The sequence below is a fragment of the Taudactylus pleione genome, unplaced genomic scaffold (assembly GCF_031769625.1).
Source record: "Taudactylus pleione unplaced genomic scaffold, aTauple2 ptg000077l, whole genome shotgun sequence".
Classification (NCBI taxonomy): domain Eukaryota; kingdom Metazoa; phylum Chordata; class Amphibia; order Anura; family Myobatrachidae; genus Taudactylus; species Taudactylus pleione.
The window spans coordinates 1,696,873-1,717,515 of record NW_028284479.1 but is presented as its reverse complement, the minus strand read 5'-3'; the positions used below and the strand labels follow the sequence as shown (position 1 = coordinate 1,717,515).

Sequence of the window (20,643 nt, the reverse complement as noted above, 5' to 3'; positions counted from 1 at the left end):
AAAGGATTATGTGGCAAAACAACGAATTTGTAAATATTGATAATGGAGGGAGTTAGGAATTCCATGTTTTTCATGAATTTCTACAAATGATGTAGGAGAAGATGACCCTACTATATGATGGAGTCTAGTAATGCCAGCAGTTTGCCAAGGGCGGGCCATAGCTTGGGAAAGGCCTGGGGGGAATGTGGGGTTGTTCCATATAGGAGTCAGAGGTGAAGGTTGAGAAGAGAGAGTGAATTTTTTGTTGAGAAAATCCCAATTGTTGAGGGTTAGCAAGACAATTGGGGCCAGAAGCATTGAGCCGGGTCTGTGTTTGCGAAGGAGCTATGGTAAATCAGAAACTGGATACGAGCCTATCAGCTCATTTTCTAAATCCACCCACCATTTTGTGTGACCAGAGGAGTGCCAAGCAATCATCTGGCTAAGTCGAGTGGCATTATAGTATTGGCGTAGGATGGGCACCCCCAAACCTCCCATCGATGAGTGTTTAGCGAGTATTTCTCAGCGAATTCTGGGTTTTTTGTTGTTCCAAATAAAATTACAAAGTGTGGACTGGAGAAAGTTAAGAGTAGAGATAGGGATAGATACTGGAAGGGTCTGAAATAAATATAATAATTTGGGAAGAATATTCATTTTTATCGCGTTTATACGGCCTATCCAGGAGAGGAAATATGTATTCCATTGTTGTAGGTCTCTGTGAATAAATCTAATAAGGGGAAGATAATTGGACTTGTAGAGGGATTCGTATCGTTTCGTTATGAGAACCCCAAGATATTTAAGGGAATCTCTCCGCCATGTAAAATTAAAATTTGCTTGTAACAGTGATCTCATGCCTTCTGTTAAATGAAGAGGAAGAGCTTCAGATTTAGCATGGTTAATCTTATAACCCGATAGATTGCCATAGAGAGTAAGTTCATGAAATAAGTTAGGCAGGGATGTAAGTGGGCGGGTCAGTGTAAGGAGTACATCATCAGCGAATAAAGAAAGAGTATAGTGAGATTGCTGGATCATAACTCCAGCTATATCGGGGTTAGCCCGTATGCGACTAGCCAAGGGCTCGATAATAAGTGCAAATATAAGGGGCGACAGTGGGCACCCTTGTCTAGTCCCATTAGTAATGGAAAAGGGATCGGAGAGTAAGCCGCCAGCTGAGACAGAAGCGGAAGGGTTGTGATATAAAGCTTGAATAGCTGAAGAAATTTCCCATGAAATCCGAAATGGTGTAGTGTTTGAAACATGAACGGCCATGAGATCCTGTCAAAGGCCTTCTCCGCGTCCAAAGCAAGCACCAGAGAGGGAGTTTTATGAATATTAATGTGATGGATTAAATCAATAGTACGTCTGGTGTTGTCTAATACCTGCCTGGACGGGACAAAGCCCACCTGATCGGGGTGTATCAGAGTGGGTAGAAGTGGGTTTAATCTATTAGCAAGTACCTTAGCAAAAAATTTCAAGTCAGTGTTGAGCAGTGAGATAGGACAATAGTTAGAAACTAAAAGGGGGTCCTTGTTAGGCTTTGGTATTACTGTAATGGTGGCTTTAGTTGTGTCTGAGTGGAATGGGGCTCCCTCACAAATTTGGTTAAAGACCTTAGTTAAATGGGGAATCAGAGAGGATTGGAAGGTCTTGTAATAGGACATTGGGAGTCCATCTGGGCCTGGAGCCTTAGAAGACTTTTGTGTTTTAAGGGCTAAAATGATCTCTTCTTCAGAGAAAGATTTATTTAAGTCAGCAGAAGTCTTAGAATCTATATGTGGGAGGTTACAAGAAGCTAAATAATTTGAGGTTGTAGAGTCATTTGTAGCGAGCGAGGGGGATGGTATAGGAAGATTATAAAGACGCTCGTAATAGGTTTTAAACAGCGAGTTGATGGTGGTGGGATTGTATTGAGAGATACCATGGTCATCTCTCAGCACAGGTACGGCTGTCCTAGCCTTTCTAGCTTTCAGTCTGTTGGCCAATAATGTGTCCGCTTTGTTACTTTTATCATAAAATTTTTGATTGAGCCACCGAAGAGATTGTTCAGTTTTGTCAGCTAGAAGTGCATTGAGAGATGCTCTGGCTGAAATCAGTTGAGCATAAAGGGAGCGAGAGGGACTATGCTTATGAGCGGTTTCCAGGCGATGAACCTCTACAGTGAGTGAGGTCAACTGGATTCTACGTTCCTTATTTCTAAAAGAGGCATAGATAATTATTTGTCCACGAATGACAGCTTTATGAGCCTCCCATTCTAAAAGGGAACATGTAGAGTTTGTAGTATTTAGGAGGAAATAATCCGTTAAGGCATGCTTGATCTTCTCTTGAAATTTTGGGATTTTCAACAGGGTTTCATTTAAGCGCCATGGAGGGCGGGATGGTGGTAAATCAAAAAAATTAAATGAAGAGGTGACAATAGAGTGGTCTGACCAAGAGTTGGGGGATATAGATGAATCGGACAAATGTTTGGATGCTGATGTACAACAAAGAATAAGGTCGATCCTTGAATAGGATTGGTGGGGCATCGAAAAAAAGGTATAGTCACGGTTTGTAGGGTTTAGAGCGCGCCAAGTGTCATAGAGGCCCGATTGTATAAGATGTTTATTTAGAGAGCGAGTCAGTGAAAATATTCGTGAGGTGGTAGAAACAGAGGATTTGTCAAGTTCATAATTAAGTATAGCGTTAAAATCTCCTCCTACAATGAGGCAACCCTTTCTATATTTGTTCAGTTTTGAAAAGAAAGAGTTAAAGAATGAGATTTGTCCAGAGTTAGGGGCATATACATTTGCTATTGTGCACTCCAAATGACTTAGCCTACCTAATATATCGTCCATCTGAGTCTGTATGGACAGAGTTCAGAATAAAAGGGATTTTGTTGCTAATTAGTATCGAAACTCCATTATGTTTAGTTTGACTAGAGGAATAAAAGGCAGTTGGAAATTGTTTAGAATGCAGCGTTGGGTGAGATGAAGCTTTGAAATGTGTTTCCTGTAATAGAACGATCCCTGCTTTAAGTGTTCGAAGAGAACAGAAAAGCAGGGACCGTTTCTGAGGGGCGTTGAGACCTTTAGTATTCATAGAAATAATGTTTAGAGACATAATTAGAAGAAGTAAAAAAAGAAAGAGGAAAGAAAAAAAAAAAAAATTAAATGAAATAAAATAAAGAAAATGTAATGACCCCGGCTCGCAAAGGGTAGAAAGGAGGGTTGTAGAAGGGAAGGGAAGAGGGTGGGAGTTCCTCTTGACCAGCAGAGAAAAAACTCACATGGAAATCGGGACTGCTAAGTCCGAAAAAGGAAGCAGAAAAAATTAGATCTGCTTCCTATAGGATGATATGTAGAACAGATGGAAAGGTGGTGATGGAAGGAGTCAAGGAGATATGACCCTCCGGTAGTGTGTTAACACTTGGGGGAAAAAAGGGAGAAGAAAGAAAGAAAAAGAGGGAAAAAAATAAAAAATAAAATGTATTTTGGGAGAAAGGATGAACATATAAACATCTAGAACATGTGCAACATAACAAATAGCATGAAAGTAATCCTATAAAGTTCGTCGGAGGCCCCAAAAAGGATAGGTGGATTGCACCAGAAATGATTCTCAAACATTTATGGAGATAGTTAAGAGTTCCCGTAGAAACATAGTGCACGGAAATAAATCATTTTAGGGGCCTCCGATGAAATTTGATTCATCAGAAATATAACATTACAAATTTGACATAGTACACAAATACAATATAAATAGTAGAAGATGTATCAAGTGGCTAAGTTAGAATGAGAGATCAGCTAAACTGCAGATTTAGAAATTTGAGCGAATATTATCATTTGTATATGAACTTGGTAAACAATATCCATGACAGGAACATGCATTTTAAAACCTGGGAGATAACAAGTATATCTAACTGTAGAATGGCTAGACAACAGAATTATCACGACTTATTAAGGATCTGCCAACGTGGAGGGAGGGCCAGCATCCTCTAGATGGGAGAGGAAATCTTTACCTTCTCTAGGGTCCCGAATGATCACTGTTTTACCATTAAAATTAATTAGCAATTTAAAGGGGAAACCCCATCTGTAACGGATCCCACGGTTGCGAAGAGCAGTTGTCAGGTCTTGAAGTTCTCTGCGTTTCAGAATTGTAATAGGTGCTAAGTTGAAAATTGAAGTTTAGTATCGTCATATAAAACATACGGCTTGTCACGTGTTGGGGCCAAAATTTTTTCTTTATCTTTAAAGCTCAAAAATTGAATGATTACATCTCTAGGACGATCACCATCATGAGGTTTAGGCCTAAGAGCACGATGCGCTCTTTCCACTGGTATTTGTGTAAGACCTGAATCTGGAAGGATATGAGAGAATAGTTTATGGAGGTAAGGCTCTAGGTCAGTTTGGAATATCATTTCCGGAATGTTGCGGATACGTAGATTATTCCTCCGTTCTCGATTCTCTAGATCCTCATTTTTAGTACAGAGATCAGTGAGGTCTTGAATGATATGATCTAGGTCTCTGTGGGTCTCATTTTGGAGTTTTTGAAGGGCATCTTGGCGGGACTCCAATTTAGAGGTTCTGGTGGACAAGGAGGTCAAATCAGATTTAATAGACAAGACCGCCTTGTCCAATTTAGTTTCCAAAGAATCCTTGAGATGTGATGAGAGATCTAAGCGCCATGATGTCCTCTTTGGTAGAAGGAGCTGGAGAGGGTGTGTCGTCACCTTCCGCTTGAGAGAGACGAGGAGAAGGAGGGTCAGTAATCGCTGAGGTCTTGTCCCCTTTAGAAAAATGTTGAGTAATATCTCCACCAGTACACTTTCTGGAATTTGTGTTTGATCTATTCATGGTGATATCAAACAGATAGTATCAGATATCAAATGGATTAGAGATGTAACAATATTAGGGGACTTGGGTTTAGAGGTATGCAGAACAATAAAAAAAATGGAGGGGGTCTACACCACCGGAGGGCACAGTGATGAGTTAATAACCCAACATTTGGCTCATCATTGCTTGCTGGGCTGATAGGGTCAGCTCCACAGGGTCAGCAGAAGGTTACTGTATAAGCTGTATAAGCTGCTGGAATGTGGGACACTGGGAGAGGCTTAGCTAGTGGTCTGAGTGACTCTAGAGTGAGGGGAACTGCGCAGGACACCAACCGGGGCAATCGGCATCCAACTAGCAGCAGTGGAGCGGCTGTAATGGCAGAGTCGCGGGAGGTCAGTCAGACTTGAGGTCAGTCAGGTTGGATGAAGATGCCTCAGGGGGTGCGGCAGCCGCCAGAGGAACAGCCTGAGCCCGCGGCAGCACAGCAGGGAGAGGAGCGTGCAGCAGCGACCTCTCCGGCAGCCGAGCAGGACAGCTGGCAAATGTATTTTTTTTTACCTCTGGGGGGGGGCTTTTAAGATCTTGCTATGTGGCCCAGAAAGTTCTAGTTACACCCTTGCATGCAAACACAGTTAATATATATGGTCACCTTAAAAAGGACTAACTCTGGATTTAAAGTTTGACAATTGCTCAGACTGTTAGGACTGCTATGGGGCCTAGAGGCTTAGGTGGCCCACCTCCCCTGCACTCAGCTCACATTGCCATCAGTGCCAAACGCTGCTGGGAGATACACTCCTAGTGTTCCACACATCCGCTGGTGGCTCCTTCATGTGTCTCTCCACTGATGTTGTCATGGTTATAACAGTGTCAGTGAATACATGGACAGAGGAGGTGCAAGCTGAATTGCCACCATTCCATAAGGTAAGTTAAAAATGGTAAATACATAGTTGTAGATATAACATGGGGGCTTAAAATTAAGTAGGGCACTAAGATGTAAGATGATGTTGAAATAAGGGGTTGTAAAGACGAAGAAGAAACTTAAGGATATTAATGCATAAAAGTGATAGGTGTCAGTAGGCACACACCCAGACAGTACTAGGCATGCCCACTCAGGTGGAGCTCTCTGGAGAGAGGTGTTTCTCTAGAAGCATGGGTGGTAGGAGGGCACAAAATGTTGCTATGGGGCCCACAAAGTTCTAGTTATGCTCCTGTTGAAATGGTTAATGTTGGAAAAAGTATTTTCCTCTCCTTGAATGAGACACTAAAAGTGCAGTTTAACTGTTTTTCCCCCCAATAAGAGGTATCAAAATACTGTAGCAAATTGATATTTCTTCACATCCTGCACCCACATAAAATGGGACATTGGCCATCTGATTCATACCTGAAGTGCTCCGTTAAGGTGAAAATCTACCTACCTTTTAAAAAATTGGACACATCCTGAAGCTGAGGTATAGAAGTTTCCGTAAATCCACAGTATTTTTCCAGCTGTTCAAACGCTTCTAAGTATTGCTTGCAAGCATAATTTGGATAGAGGCTGCTGAGTGATTTGTAGACTTGACTCCTAAAAGTGTAATAATCATGTTTAAGATTTTACCACTAGAACAAGCTACTTTTTAAACAAAATACGTTAGTCTTAAACACACAAGGGAAATTTAGATTACATGATACACATAGTAACTCTCAGCCATACTGGGGATTTGTGCTGTGTTCACTGTACATGGTGAATGCAGCTTTGACAGCTGTAAATAAAGTGGTCAGTTATCCCTGTGGTAAACGCATACATAGATATATATCACGCTTTTTATAAAAATGGGCCAAAAAAGAATAAGCACTCTTTCTTTCCACAGAACAGTGAGCATTATAAATATGTTTACTATAACTATGGTCTCTATTTTCATAGCCATTCAAAATGCATTACATTCTGTTTCATCAGCACTTTCTGCAGGTTAACGTCAATGTATAACACATTGGGACATGTTTAGTGAAATCATTTGGCGTAAATCCCCACAAACATTAAGCTTCCCCAGTTATCTCCAGCAGTTATCTGCAATTTCCCTCAGTTTTGATTGCAAAAGCTAAATTGTAAGAGTTTACCAAGCGGCGCTTGGCCCTGGTAGATAATGCCAACTTCTGCTGTAGAAAGTGGTTAGATGGTACAAGCATTTATATGTTTTTTTTCAATTATATATTCCTGGCTTACCAAGTGGCGGTTTCTTCAGCTGTGTATTCAACTCTTGGCAAAACATCTCCACTAAAATAAATAGATTAACATGATATGAATCCTCCAAACATTTCATAGCTCACCCCCTACCCTAGGTTTATACATCTAATATACCAGGCAGCACAGTGGCATAGTGGTTACCATTACTGCCTCATAGCACCAAGGTCATGAGTTCAATTCCCATCTACATGGCTGTGTGGCCCAATGCTTGGATGTTCTCCTCGTGTTTGTGTGGGTTTCCTCTAAGTGCTATTTAGACTGTAAACTCCAATGAGGAAGGGACTAAAATAAATGTCAAATATTCTCTCTATCCACCGCTATATAAATAAATATATGATAAAGTAGTAATAGTCTCTGTATAATGCTTGAGTATTTCACAATTAAAAATTGCACTCTACAGAGCAAAGTATATTTGCTGTTTGTGTTGCTCACTCTGACATTACACAGGCAGGCTAGTAAGGACGGACAGCTGGTAGTGGTTACTGTTTGACTGCTCTGTACTGCTTTGAAAATCCAGAAAAGTTAACTTGCCCTTAAGAACAGGGCCAACTATAACCTCACACTAGCACAGTAATAAATCAAGGTTCATACTGCGAAAACTACTTCATAGCTATTAAAATAGTTATTTTAATTTTTCTATTATATTATTTGTTCTTCTGGTATGAGTTCATTTTTGCTCTCATGTAAAGATATAAATATTATTGTAACTAGGTGCAAAGTGCAGTAGCATCATTTAAGCCTAGCCATCATCCATGTAACAGATGTCCCAGTGGTACGTGACACTGACAATACTCTCGGAATGCATAGTATTTGACACGATTCTAACAGACTGGCAATACTGATACATTGACCAGACATGCTATAAAGATTCAGAAGCCACCTGTGTAAGATTAAGCACACTAACTTCAGCAATGAACCAGGCTTTTCACTCTCTGAATGGAATAAACATCTGACTTTAACTCACATAAGGAAGTTGAATTGAGTTATAAAGAATACTGAGCATATAAATGTAATATTGCTCTAAAGGTAGAGCTGACCAGTAATGAAAAACTTTAATATTACACCTTTAGACCTAAGGATTGTAAGCTCTCTATGGGAGCCCTCTTCCCATCAAGCTAAGTTTTTACCCCGGGTGACAAAAAACTTGTATCCTGCTCTGCAATTATTATTATTATTATTATTATTATTATTATTATTATTATTATCCTTTATTTATATGGCGCCACAAGGGTTCCGCATTGCCTTACAAAGTACATAATAACTATTTCTTGTGTGCTCATTTGTTTAACAGTACAAACAATACAGGACAAATACATGATTTATAAACATTGCAGCATAACACTTAAATAAGCAGCATGATGTCAGCAACCAATTGTTAGGTGCTGTTGTAAATTAAAGTATAACAAAGGGAAGGAGAAGCACATGAGGGAAGAGGGCCCTGCTCGTGAGAGCTTACATTCTAAAGGGGAGGGGCAAGCAAACAGAGGCGACACAGATGGGCTGGATTGTAAGGAAGGAACATGGGAGTTAGTGGGTTAGGATGAGCGCTGTAAAGCTTTGAGGAAGAAAGGGGTCTTGAGAGTCCATTTGAAGTTTAGGAGCCAAGAAGCAAAGTTATCAGGGAATATTGAGTCAAGTCCAGGGGGATGAAGAAAGGCAACTACTCGAGGAAGTTGGAAGAGGCGACTGATATGAGCTTTGAGTGGAAATAATGAAATGGAGAGTTTAGAAGGTAAGAGTAGGTGGGAGTGACCAAACGATAGAAGCATCCCAACACTGTAGCAACCTCTAGGCCAGGGAGTGTGAAAGAATGTGAGGCCCCCAAAGGAGATAGCTGCAGGAGAGGTGGTGTCAGATGGGTAAATCCAGGATTTTGTGATGGCTAGGAGATTCAAGGAGTTGGAGATGAAGCGGTCATGGATGGGGAACAGTTGACTATAGACAGAACTGGCTTTCCAGCAATATTATAGGACTGCTGGCAACTCTCGCCCATTGTTCCAAATTGAAGTGCCCCTATATGTGGAGTGAACTTGCATCAAATGTTCATCTACAACAATACATAATTCAAAAGAGAAACATGATGGAACCAAACAAAATCTGATACCGTAGCCGATTTAAGACATTGTATAAAGTAATTCTATGATGGATGCAAGGGGTTATTGTATAGACATTGTGTGCTATTTATACTTCATTAGATGCTCTTTCATGTTACCAAAAGCTATATTCCATTGATATGGCGGGCTGAATTCTTTCATCACAGAAACAAGGGAGGGGTGTCTCCCAGATTTTTAGCTTCTTGACATTTAAAATATGTGAATTAAGGCGTTCGTTGTGTTTATTCACTCGTTCCATGGTTTAAAGAGTAAAGTTCCCAGATTGTCTAATTCCATTGTCTGTAATTAAATTATTACCTTGCCCATGTGCTACATGAGAAAAATGTATCACAGCCCTTTTCTTAATGCCTCACAATGACACATCACTATGTCTCACAATGACACATCACTATGCCTCACAATGACACATCACTATGACACATCACTATGCCTCACAATCAGGGATGTCAGAGATTGCAGAGAGGAGGGGGCCTGTGTGCATTCCCCATGCAGGGCCCCATTCTCTCTCCCTGTCGGCCAGCACCCAACTTCTGCTGTGGCCAGCCACCACAGAAGCAGGAGACTCTGGGCACTAGAGTGTGCCCAGAATCTACTGCGCGTGCGCAGAATACCGGAAAAATTTGGCCATTTTCCGGTGTTCTGTGCAGCACTGACACCCGATGCGGGACCACGGACAGGTGAGTTTTAAATAATATGGGTGCAGGGAGTGCGGTGCGGGACCCTCCTGGACCCGGGGGCCCGTGTGCCCCGCACACCCTGCACCCATTATAGATACGCCCCTGCTCACAATAACACATCACTATGACACGTCACTATGCCTCGCAATGACACATCACTATAGGGTCTATTTACTAAGCAGTGTTAGGAGAAGTGCAAAGTGAAGAGTGAAAAGTGATAAGGTGGAGCCAATCAGCTCCGAACTGCCATCTCACAGGCTGTGTTTGAAAAATTACAGTCAGGAGCTGATTGGCTGGCACCTTATCACTTTTCACTCTTCACTTTTCACTTCTCCTAACACTGCTTAGTAAATAGACCCCTATGCCTCACAATGACACATCACAATAAATAGTGTCTCAGTTTCCAGGTTTCCCAGCTCAGCCTACATTCTGTGTTTATAACTATGGGGCCTATTCATCATTAATAAAAAAAAAAATCGATGGAGGTAACTCGGTTTAGAACTCGCATGGAGTTCTACCTAATTACCTGAGGAATTCATCATTCCTCCTCTCCATCAGTATCTATTCCGAAAAGCTGTCATTTTTGAGTGCCCCAATATAGGAATACTTTTTATTTTTTATTCTTGTTTGAGTTTTGCAATGACAGCTTTTCAGAAAATAGATACTTTTCCTTATCTGCCCTAACTTACAGCAGCAATGTTTTGTACTGTAAGTTTTCTCTTTCTGGCAACTTGCATTTTTTTTTGTACCAAAGCCTTTTCATACACTGCTAACATTCCCACTTGGAAAACCAGGATAAAATAGGTAGCATTTTAGTCTAAACCAACCATGTCCATATGTTTACTAGACTAGTTTCCTAGGTACAGTCCCTGTTTAGGGTATCTGTGAGATTAGTCAAAAGGAAACCTTTGTCTCTAGAGAAGCCCCTTGGGGAGGGGTGTAGTAGGTATTACCGCCGGCCGCCAGTTCAAATTCCGACAGCGGAAGCCCGGCAGGGGTGAAGATCCGGATCGCTAATTAAGGTAAGTGCTGCTAACCCTACTCCCTACCCTAACCCTGACTCTCTCTTAGGGGTGCCTAACCCCAACCTCCCCTCCTAGTGCCTAACCCTAACCCTAACCCCTCTATGTGCCTAAACCTAATCATGTACAAAGCCGTTAAAGGCACATGCCCCTATGTAGTCAGGAAGCCGATGGTCGAAATGCTGACCGCCGGCTTTCTGACTGTAGATCTAATGACAGGTGTCGGGTTTTCAACGCCTGTCAGTAGTACCTTGTCAGGACTTGACAGTCAGGAAGCCGGCGGTCAGCATTTAGACCATCGGCTTCCTGACTACATGGGGGCATGTGCCTTTAACGGCTTTGTACATGAATTGGGTTTGGTATGATATTTATGATTAACTGTATGTTTCTATATTATATGAGAGGAAACATTTTGACACTTTTCAGCCCCTTAAGTAGTCAAATTTCGAAAAATCTCTGCTTAGTGTGTGGTTAGGTCACGGAAGGAATATACTCCCTGAAATTCATATGACTAGGTCCTTGGGTTTGCGATGAGAATTGATGACTCTGTCAGTCAGGACATTGCACAGGGGCAGGAAACATTTTATCCCTTTTCACCCCCTTAGGAGTCAAATTTTGAAAAATCCCTTCTTAGTGGGCACCTATGTCATGGAAAGCATCTTCTGCCCAATTTCCCTGTTTCTAGATCCAGGGCTTTGGGTTGGGCGTTGATGAGTCATTGAGTCAGGATATTTGATTTTATATATATAACCTCTTTGTTTTTATGTATCCCTTTATGTCATGAATCATTTAGCGAGAGTGGTCAAGTCATGTTTTTGTCCCAACAAACTCCTGTGTAGTGTATGTGGTCCTGGCAATATATTTAATTGTAAATGGTAATCGTGAAAAACACAAATTATGAGTCATATACTTCTGCGATCACTTTAGGGCTTTTTACTGTAGTCACATCTACGACTTTATGCTAATGTTGTTGGTATCAGCCATTTCCCTGGTTTACAAGTGTGTGTATAAATGTGCAAAGACCTGAGATGCCCACTTTGAGCAGGTTTTGCTGTTTAGGAGTGTACATATGTTTTAAACCTGGAGACAGCTTGTCAGGATGAGGCCTGGGATCGGCCGCTACTCACCACTGTGCCGGCGTCCTTGAACTTAGGTGTTCAGTCACCGGGGGCAGAGGTGAGTGGTTGGCTGAGTATGTGTGTGTCCTGGTTCCCACGGTTGCGGTCATGGGTGCAGCCATGTTAGTCTGTATCACATGTATCACATGACTAGTCTCTCCTAGGTGTCCGGAGTCCACCCTAAAGGGGGGGTATTGTCAGGATGCGGCCTGGGATCGGCCGCTACTCACCACTGTGCCGGTCATCCTTGAGTTTAGGTGTTCAGCCGCTGAGGACGGAGGTGAGTGGTGGGCTGAGTATTCTCCCCAGGATCTGCTAGGGCTTCCATTGTGTGTCCTGGTTCCCACGGTGGTGGTAATGGGAGCAGCCATGCTAGTCTGTATCACCTGACTAGTCTCTCCCAATGGTAGTCCTGTGGTTACTCAGCTGATCTTCTGATCCAATGACCAACTACCTAAGGGTACTTAATCTGACTCCAGGAACAGGAAGCTGCTGTTCAACTCTGCTACTTCCAGTGATTACTAGCTGTTGCAGCTTTCCAGGTTCCACGTTCTTTCCTACTAGTGTTATATCCTAGTGTCCTGGATTTCCTCTTGGCTTTATGCAGTTTGTTTCCATTGACTCCTTACAGTGCTAATCAGCATCAGACTTCGCCAGTGATTACTTCAGCACCTGTCTAGTTATAAGCTTCAGTGGTAATCTGCGTGTGGATCACCAGCATGTGTACTTAGGGGCTGATTCAGCAGGGATCGTAATTGCAAAGCTGCAGCTTTGCAATTGCGACCCTTGCAGATATGGTAATGCACAGAAGGCATCACTTCCCCTGTACATTACTTAGCCAAGCTGCATTGTTCAATGCAGTATCATTGTTCAACGCAGCATCGGTTAATCTGCATACCATCAGCCAGCTGCGGTGGCCCATAGGGTCCCGCAACTGGCTGCCGCAGTTTACAGGAAGAGGCCAGGAAATCTCCGTTACCTGACGGAGATCCTGGCCTCTTCCCTCCCTCCCAACGATGCAGACATGCCTCCGTTTTGGGTAACAGAGGCTGTCGCTGCCCCAAAACAGCAGCAGACAGTCAATCACTGTCAGGCTGCTGCCAGTTTGCAAGCATACTCGCAGACCTGTTCTGCACATGCGCAGAATGGGTCTGGTGCCTGTGCAGATTCTCAAACATCAAGAATCTGCATTCAGCAGTACACTAGCGTGCACTCCTGAATCAGACCCTCAGTACAGCATCCGTGTACCGACTCCTAGGGCTATATTTACTAAAGTGGCATTTTTTAGAAGTGGAGATGTTGCCTATAGCAACCAATCAGATTCTAGCTATTATCTTCTAGAAGGTGCTAGATAAATGTTAATTAGAATATGATTGGTTGCTATGGGCAACATCTCAACTTCTAAAAATCCGCACTTTAATAAATATACCACCTAGTGTAATTCTACTGCACCAGTCCTGCATCTGGATCACCAGCGTGCATACAAAGTACAGCATCCGTGTACTGACTCCTAGTGCCATTCTCCTGCACAGTCCTGCATCTGGATCACCAGCATGTGTGCTCAGTACAGCATTTGAGTACTGACTCCTAGTGCCACTTGTCTGTACCAGTCCTGTGTCTGAATCACCAGAGATACTCTCTAGTGCAAGCCCTTGCTGGGATCTCCAGTGCTTTCATGTTTCAAGGTACCTTTATTTGTAGTAAAGTGTATGAACTCACAGTATTGTCTGGATTCATTATCCTGCGTACTCATCTTTGCTCCATATCATTACACGGCGTACGCAGGCCCTTAGTCATCTTATTTCAAGTGTCATCACCCTGTCTCCTTGTCACTCCCAGGTACCTGACCAGAGGGCTGCGACCTGCTCACTTGGTGACGCAAAACCCAAATCCCAATAGGAGGATTCACTGGTGAAGACCATCTGGTCAGGTCGAGCCAACACCTGTGTTTGACCAATAAAGAGAACATTATTACTGACACACTATCAGTTGCTTTCTAGCCACCCTAGCCTTCCAGCTCCCAATCCTCTAACTGAGGAATCCCTTGTAGCAGACCGTGACAGTTTGAACAGCCCAAAAACATGCAAGCCGTCGGGTTCCAGGATGAAGCGGTTTTCAAGACATACTTCTTCAATGGGTGCAGCCCAGCAACTCATAGGACAACAGTTGAAAGAAGCTTTCACTTAACTAAAAATCATTCATTCAGTTCTTGCTACTTTGACTCCAGTTCCGTCTCAAGTTCAGCTAGTAAAATCTCTTGTGTCTATTTCTCTAAAGCTTCATTCTCGAGTATCATTGACTTCTACCAAATAATTTCTTCCTGAGTGTATCAACTAACCTCTCAGTAGTCCTCTGACCTTCCAGCTACTTAACATCTGAACCTCTAACTGTTTTCTATCAACTTCTAGAACAACTTCAAAGTCTTCTCCTTAAATGTTTTCTAATTTCTTCCAAGTTTTCTGGTGCTGCCCCTGATTTGACCAAAATTTCTTTCATGCAAGATAAAGTGAGACATCGTAGTTACCCACGCCCTAAGCTTACTGAGGATGAATGTCTGCGGTGCCGTGAGTTACAACTCTGTTTATACTGCGGAAGTGCTGATCACTTTATTGAGGACTGTCTCCTTTGCCAACCAAAAGTTGATAACAAGTGTAAGACTTCCAATGTCCATTACTACAGTTCCTGTACCCAGTCATCTGCGGCTTCAGTTCCCTCAGCTCCGAGCAAAGGGTTAACATCTACCATACAAAACAAGGTTCAAGGTTTTGATTGGGGTCCTGTTACAAGATGCTTCTACCCTTGACTAGGGAGTTTAGGGAGAATATTCCAACCTCCTAAAGTTAGAGAAACATCACATTCCGTTTGTTTCGGTCTCAATCCGAATTATGTGGGTTCTACTCTCAGCCTGGGTTCTCCTCGTCCTAGTGGGACACTTCAGTCTGCAGCCGGGAGAGGGCATTTGATTTAGCAACCTCAGAGGAGGCATCTTGGCCATTACCTTCAGAAGAAGACTCTGTCTTAACTTCAGGAGACGTGTCTGAGTCCTCAGCGCCAGGTGGTGTACTCTGTTCCTAAATTTGTACACTGTTGAGGCAGTTGTGAATTTCTGTAAGCCACTTCTCAAGTGTGCCACCATGCTAGTTACCGGCAAGGATCAATTTCAGAAAGGATCATCTGTGCCGTCAAATTTAATTTGAGTTTCATGCCCCAGAAAGGGGTTTCAAGTTTTGAACCCTGTGAGGGGGTTTCAAGTTTCATACCCCAGGAGGGGGTTTCATGTTTCGTACCCCAGGAGGGGGTTTCAAGTTTTGCACCCCAGGAGGGGGTTTCAAGTTTCATACCCCAGGAGGGTTTTTTTTGGTGTCATACCCCAGGAGGGGTTTTCTAGTGTCATACCCCAGGAAGGTCTTCAGCTGTTATACCCCAGAAGGGGTCTTCTGGCATCATACCCCAGGAGGAGGTGTTATATCCCATGAGAGAGTTCCAAGTGCCATTCCCCAGGAGGGGATTTCAAATTTCATGCACCAGGAGGGGTCTTCAGGTGTTATACCCCAGGAGGGGGTTCCAAGTGCCATTCCCCAGGAGGGGAGTTCAAGTGTTATATCCCAGGAGGGGGTTCCAAGTGCCATTCCCCAGGAAGGGATTTCAAGTGCCACTCCCCAGGTGGAATTTCAAGTTTTATGTCCCAGGAAGGGTCTTCTGGTGTTATACACCAGGAGGGGGTTCCAAGTGCCATTTTACAGGAGGGGATTTCAAGTGTCATACCCCAGGAGGGCGTTTCAAGTTTCATGGCCCAGGAGAGAGTTTCCAGTGTTAAACCTCAGGAGGAAGCATCAAGTGGCTTATCCATCCCAGTTGGGAATTCTTCTTTTTTTTACTCTTGAATGTGCTTCACAAGCTCCAATTTTTCTTAAGTCTAGTCCTAAAGCTCTTGACGTCAGGCAAACTTCCCAGGGAGTTGATATATACATGGAAGGTCTGACATTTGTGATCATTGGGGTCTTGGGACTCTTTGGGAAAAAATAACAAATTGTTAATAGAGTGTGTTGGGGGAAAAGTTACTGAAAATATTAGCAAGGAAACCAACCACCTCATCATGAGCCATGACATGATGAATCCAAAAGGTAGAAGGCAGAGTGTCTTGGGATCAAGATTATTGATGTGGAAGGTTTGTTTAAATTAATGTACTCCTTGCCCAGCAAGGAATCATTTCCCAAGCATATCTTCTTTGAGAACGACGGGTTGCATAACACTAATTCAACCCTGTCATTGGTTTCTACCCATTCTGATGGGTCGCTGTTAAAGTCTCTAGCTTCAATTTACCACCCTCAGACATTAAACTCAGGTACACAGCTTTACTTCCTTCTTATAACTATATGGAGCAAGATTAATCAGTACAGAGGGGAAAAAAGACTCAAAGAACTATTAGAGACCAACAACGGGATACCATCAGAATTAGTTATGCTTCCCTCTGCTCATCTACCAAATTCTCTGGGTTTCCAAGTCATATTAACTCTTCCATTCTTCCTTTGGATACGGACACTGAGTCCGAATTTGATCCTGTACATAACAATACTCCCAAGTATTACCCATGAGAACTACGATTATCCGGAAGAAAAATTAATCTTGTCATACTAGATATCAAATAAAGATTGGTAAATCTACAGTTCCACGTACCAAGTCTTTATGTACTTTATTTCTAGAATAAGGTTCTCATACTGGTGTTACTATGGATTTCCTAGGTGAGGAAAGTTCCCTTTGCAGTGATACGATAGTTAGGAAGATATCTGAAAAGGGTCGATCAAGATTTAAGAAGTTTTTTCAGTTTTTTGATGTCTTAAATTTTGAGTTCCTAAATTTTGTCTGGAAGGAATTTTGTATGCACTTCCTAGGTGTCCGGAGTACACCCTAAAGGGAGGGTACTGTCAGGATGCCGCCTGGGATCGGCCGCTACTCACCACTGTGCCGGCGTCCTTGAGTTTAGGTGTTCAGTCACCAGGGGTGTAGGTGAGTGGTGGGCTGAGTATTCTCCCCAGGATCTGCTAGGGCTTCCATGCATGTGTCCTGGTTCCCACGGTGGAAGTAATGGGTGCAGCCATGTTAGTCTGTATCACCTGACTAGTCTCTCCCAATGGTAGTCCTGTGGTCACTCAGCTGATCTTCTGATCCAATGACCAACTACCTAAGGGTACTTAATCTGACTCCAGGAACAGGAAGCTGCTGTTCAGCTTTGCTACTTCCAGTGATTACTAGCTGCTGCAGCTTTCCAGGTTCCACTTTCTTTCCTACCAGTGTGTATCCTAGTTTCTGGATTTGCTCCTGGCTTATGCTATTTATTTCCATTGACTCCTTCCAGTGCTAATCAGTGTCTGATTTCTACAGTGATTTCTTTAGTACTTGTCTGTGTGCTATACTCCAGTTAAATAACTTCAGCACTAATCAGCATCAGACTTCTCCAGTGATTACTTCAGAACCTGTCTGTGTACTGAAACTCTAGTTATAAACTTCAGTTCTAATCTGTGTCTGGATCACCAGCATGTGTACTCAGTACAGCATCTGTGTAGTGACTCCTAGTGCTATTCTCCTGCACCAGTCCTGCGTCTGGGTCATCAACATGTGTACTCAGTACAGCATACGAGTACTGACTCCAGGGGATAAATTTACTAGGTCGAGTTGGCATTTTGAGTGATTTGAGGTGCGATTTTCATTTGTTTGTATACGATTTTGCTTTTTGGTCAAATCGAATGTAAAGGCCAAATCGAATGTAAAAATCGGACTTCAAATCGAATTTTGAGTCAAAACGGCCTCAAATCGACCATCAGAAAAACATTGGTACTTTTACATACCCAAACACACAAAACCCTTATTTACTATCATTCGATATGACATCGACCTCAAAATCGGACATCAAATCGAACCTCAAATCCCCAATAGAATAGAGAAAAATGTAGGGAAAGGGAAAAGGGGATACCCTAAGCACTGGTACCAGTAAATCAGTAAATATAAGAGTTACGTACAAAGGTAGAAATACTCCACAGATAACTAATCAGTATTAGAGGTGAAAAACCTCAAAATAAACAGGGAGATGGAGGTGCATCCAGAAGAGTAAAAAATATATGGAGAAAAAAGGGAAAGCAAGTACTCTCTTTGTTTGGGGCACAAGTTCTACCAATTAGATTAAAAAATAACCTTTAATAGAAAAAGTTAAAATTTATCCTACAAAAGGAGGAAAAATGGACAACATGTAGGTACAAGTACAGACATATACATATAAATACAAAATTAGGCCCAAAATTGGCCAAGATAACAAATGATGTCAGTGATCCACGTATGTATATAAATATATGAAACTTTAGTTACCCTGTGGCTCCCACCATTGAGTACAATGGAGGAGCCGTTCATTGGCTGAGAGGCGGTACCTGACCTCTCTCAGCCAATGAATGCACAGACACTGAGCTTCAAAGGAGGAAGCCGCATCTGTGCGCTTCATTCGGGAAGGAATAATCATTCTGGTTAGAATGATTATTCCTTAGTGCGATGGTCCGGTTTTTTGTTTTCTTATTTTAACCCATGGATGCCTACTGACAAGGGGGCCGCTGGAGGTAATACAGGTGAGTATGTGTGAGTGTGTATGTATGTATGTATTAAACTTATACTGTGTGTGTTTCTTTCAACATTTCTTTACAGGTGAACTACAGGTCCCAGTGGGCCCTTAATGCCCCACATGCTGGTACTTGTGGCTCTCCAAGTACCAGCATGCGGGGTGGTGGGGATAGCCCCGGGCTACCAGCCTAGGCCAGGGGTGCCCTGGAGAGGGGACCCCTTTTTTTGATGGTGTCTCCAACTCCCCAGGGATCCCTGGTCTGGGCTGACTAGCGGTCAGGGCTGATGCTGCAGCTGGGGGGCCCAGTGATAGAGCTCCCCTGGCTGTGGCATCAGTCCCCATTAGAAAGGGTCCAGGGCTGGTTCTTTAATTTACAGGGAGACCCTACGCAAATTTTTCCCTGTAAATCCAGAACCAACCCTGCTTCCCATAGCCCAGTGCTGGTTGTACTGAGTACAGGGACACCCTACATAATTTTTTCCCTGTACTTCATCAACCAGACCTGGGTTTCAGCAGTCCGGATCTGGTTCTGTTTTGGGGGGGGGGGAACCTCACGTTTTTTTTATTTAAATTTTAACTATTTAGTCACTTTTTCTAGGAAGATACATGCAGGCATCTCACTGACGTCTGCATGTGTCTGTGTGAAAACGAACTGCTCATGCTGAAAGTGAAAGCATGAAGTAGTTCTAACGTGTCGGGGATTTGCAGTTCGTTTTGAAGTGTGATTTGCCGTTCGATTTGTACATGAACATGCCAAATCGAACAGCAAATCACTGTTCAAAACCGACTCAAATCGAATATATTTAGCAAATCACAAAACAAATTGAATAGTAAATGTAGTGAAAAAACTATTTTCACTGCATTCGATTTGAGAAGAGCTAAATCACTCCTCAAATCGACCTGCAAATCGACTTTTAGTAAATTTCTCCCTCGAGTGCCACTCGTCTATGCCAGTTCTGTGTCTGGATCACCAGAGATACTCTCTAGTGCACGCCCTTGCAGGGATCTCCAGTGTTCTCACGTTTCCAGTTCTCTTTATTGTAGTCCAGTGTACAAACTCACAGTATTCTCTGCATTCATTATCCTGCGTACTCATTTCCGCTCCATATCATTACACTGTGTACGCAGGCTCTCAGTCATCTTATTTCAAGTGTCATCTCTCTGTCTCCTTGTCACTCCCAGGTATCTGACCAGAGGGCTGCCAACTGTTCACTCGGTGCGGCAAAACCCAAATCCCAATAGGAGGGGTCACTGGTGAAGACCACCAAGTGGCTTTGAGTCCGTGCCTCTGGTCAGGTCGAGTCAACACCTGGGTTTGACCAATAAAGAGAACATTATTACTGTCACACTAACAGTTGCTTCCTAGCCACCCTAACCTCCCCGGCTCCCAATCCTGCAACTGAGGAATCCCTTGTAGCGGAACTGTGACAGTGCTACTGTGCAGTCTCCATTTTGGTTCAGTCTGGGAGATCTCATTCCCTAACCAAGATGCCCACTGTTTTGTCTTCTGTGTATGCGCGGCGCCATCTTGCCACTGTGTTACAGCACCACAGTGGAACACAGAAGTATTCCACTTGGCTCTGTAAGACCCTGCCATTATTACATTACATACCGGTTGTCACCACTTGTATCCTGCTCTGCTACCACAGTACAGTCACTGTCTTGTGCCTATATATTCTGCTACATAACAAACTGTGAGTGTGACTGTACATCCAGATTACTGCTGATTAAACCACCCCACTGGTTAAGCATTGGACTGCCTTGTAATTAGAAAATCTGATGGTGTGTATTGTTACTCTGCCATACCACCGCCAACAGTACACACACTATTTTCAACCATCGTTCGCACCATTAAAAAATTGCTTCAGCCCCTTGCTAGGTACAGATTCTTTGTCAGAGTATGGGCTCCAAGGTAAGTGATTAAGCGTATGAATTCGCAATCAGTTCAGCAACACACCTGCGACACTCGCATACATGCCCATTAGATGGTGCATCTGCATGCATGAATAGCCACCACCTAGTAATCACCCATTACATTTCCAATACATTTCACACGCCATGCTACTGTACCTCTGTGCATACACAAAGTGTAGCGCATGCTTC

The 20,643-nt window shown here is 43.0% G+C and overlaps 1 protein-coding gene across 1 annotated transcript in view; it reads right to left on the bottom strand.

The window, feature by feature from the left end:
* The window catches only part of LOC148532415 (tyrosine 3-monooxygenase-like), a 54,670-nt gene that overhangs the window by 17,795 nt on the left and 16,232 nt on the right, over positions 1-20,643 (bottom strand). The window contains exons 6-7 of the mRNA XM_088467867.1: positions 6,985-7,035; positions 6,200-6,345 (exon numbers count right to left, since the gene is read on the bottom strand). Of these exons, the coding sequence (XP_088323993.1) occupies positions 6,200-6,345; positions 6,985-7,035 (197 nt within the window). The remainder of the gene's footprint in view (positions 1-6,199; positions 6,346-6,984; positions 7,036-20,643) is intronic.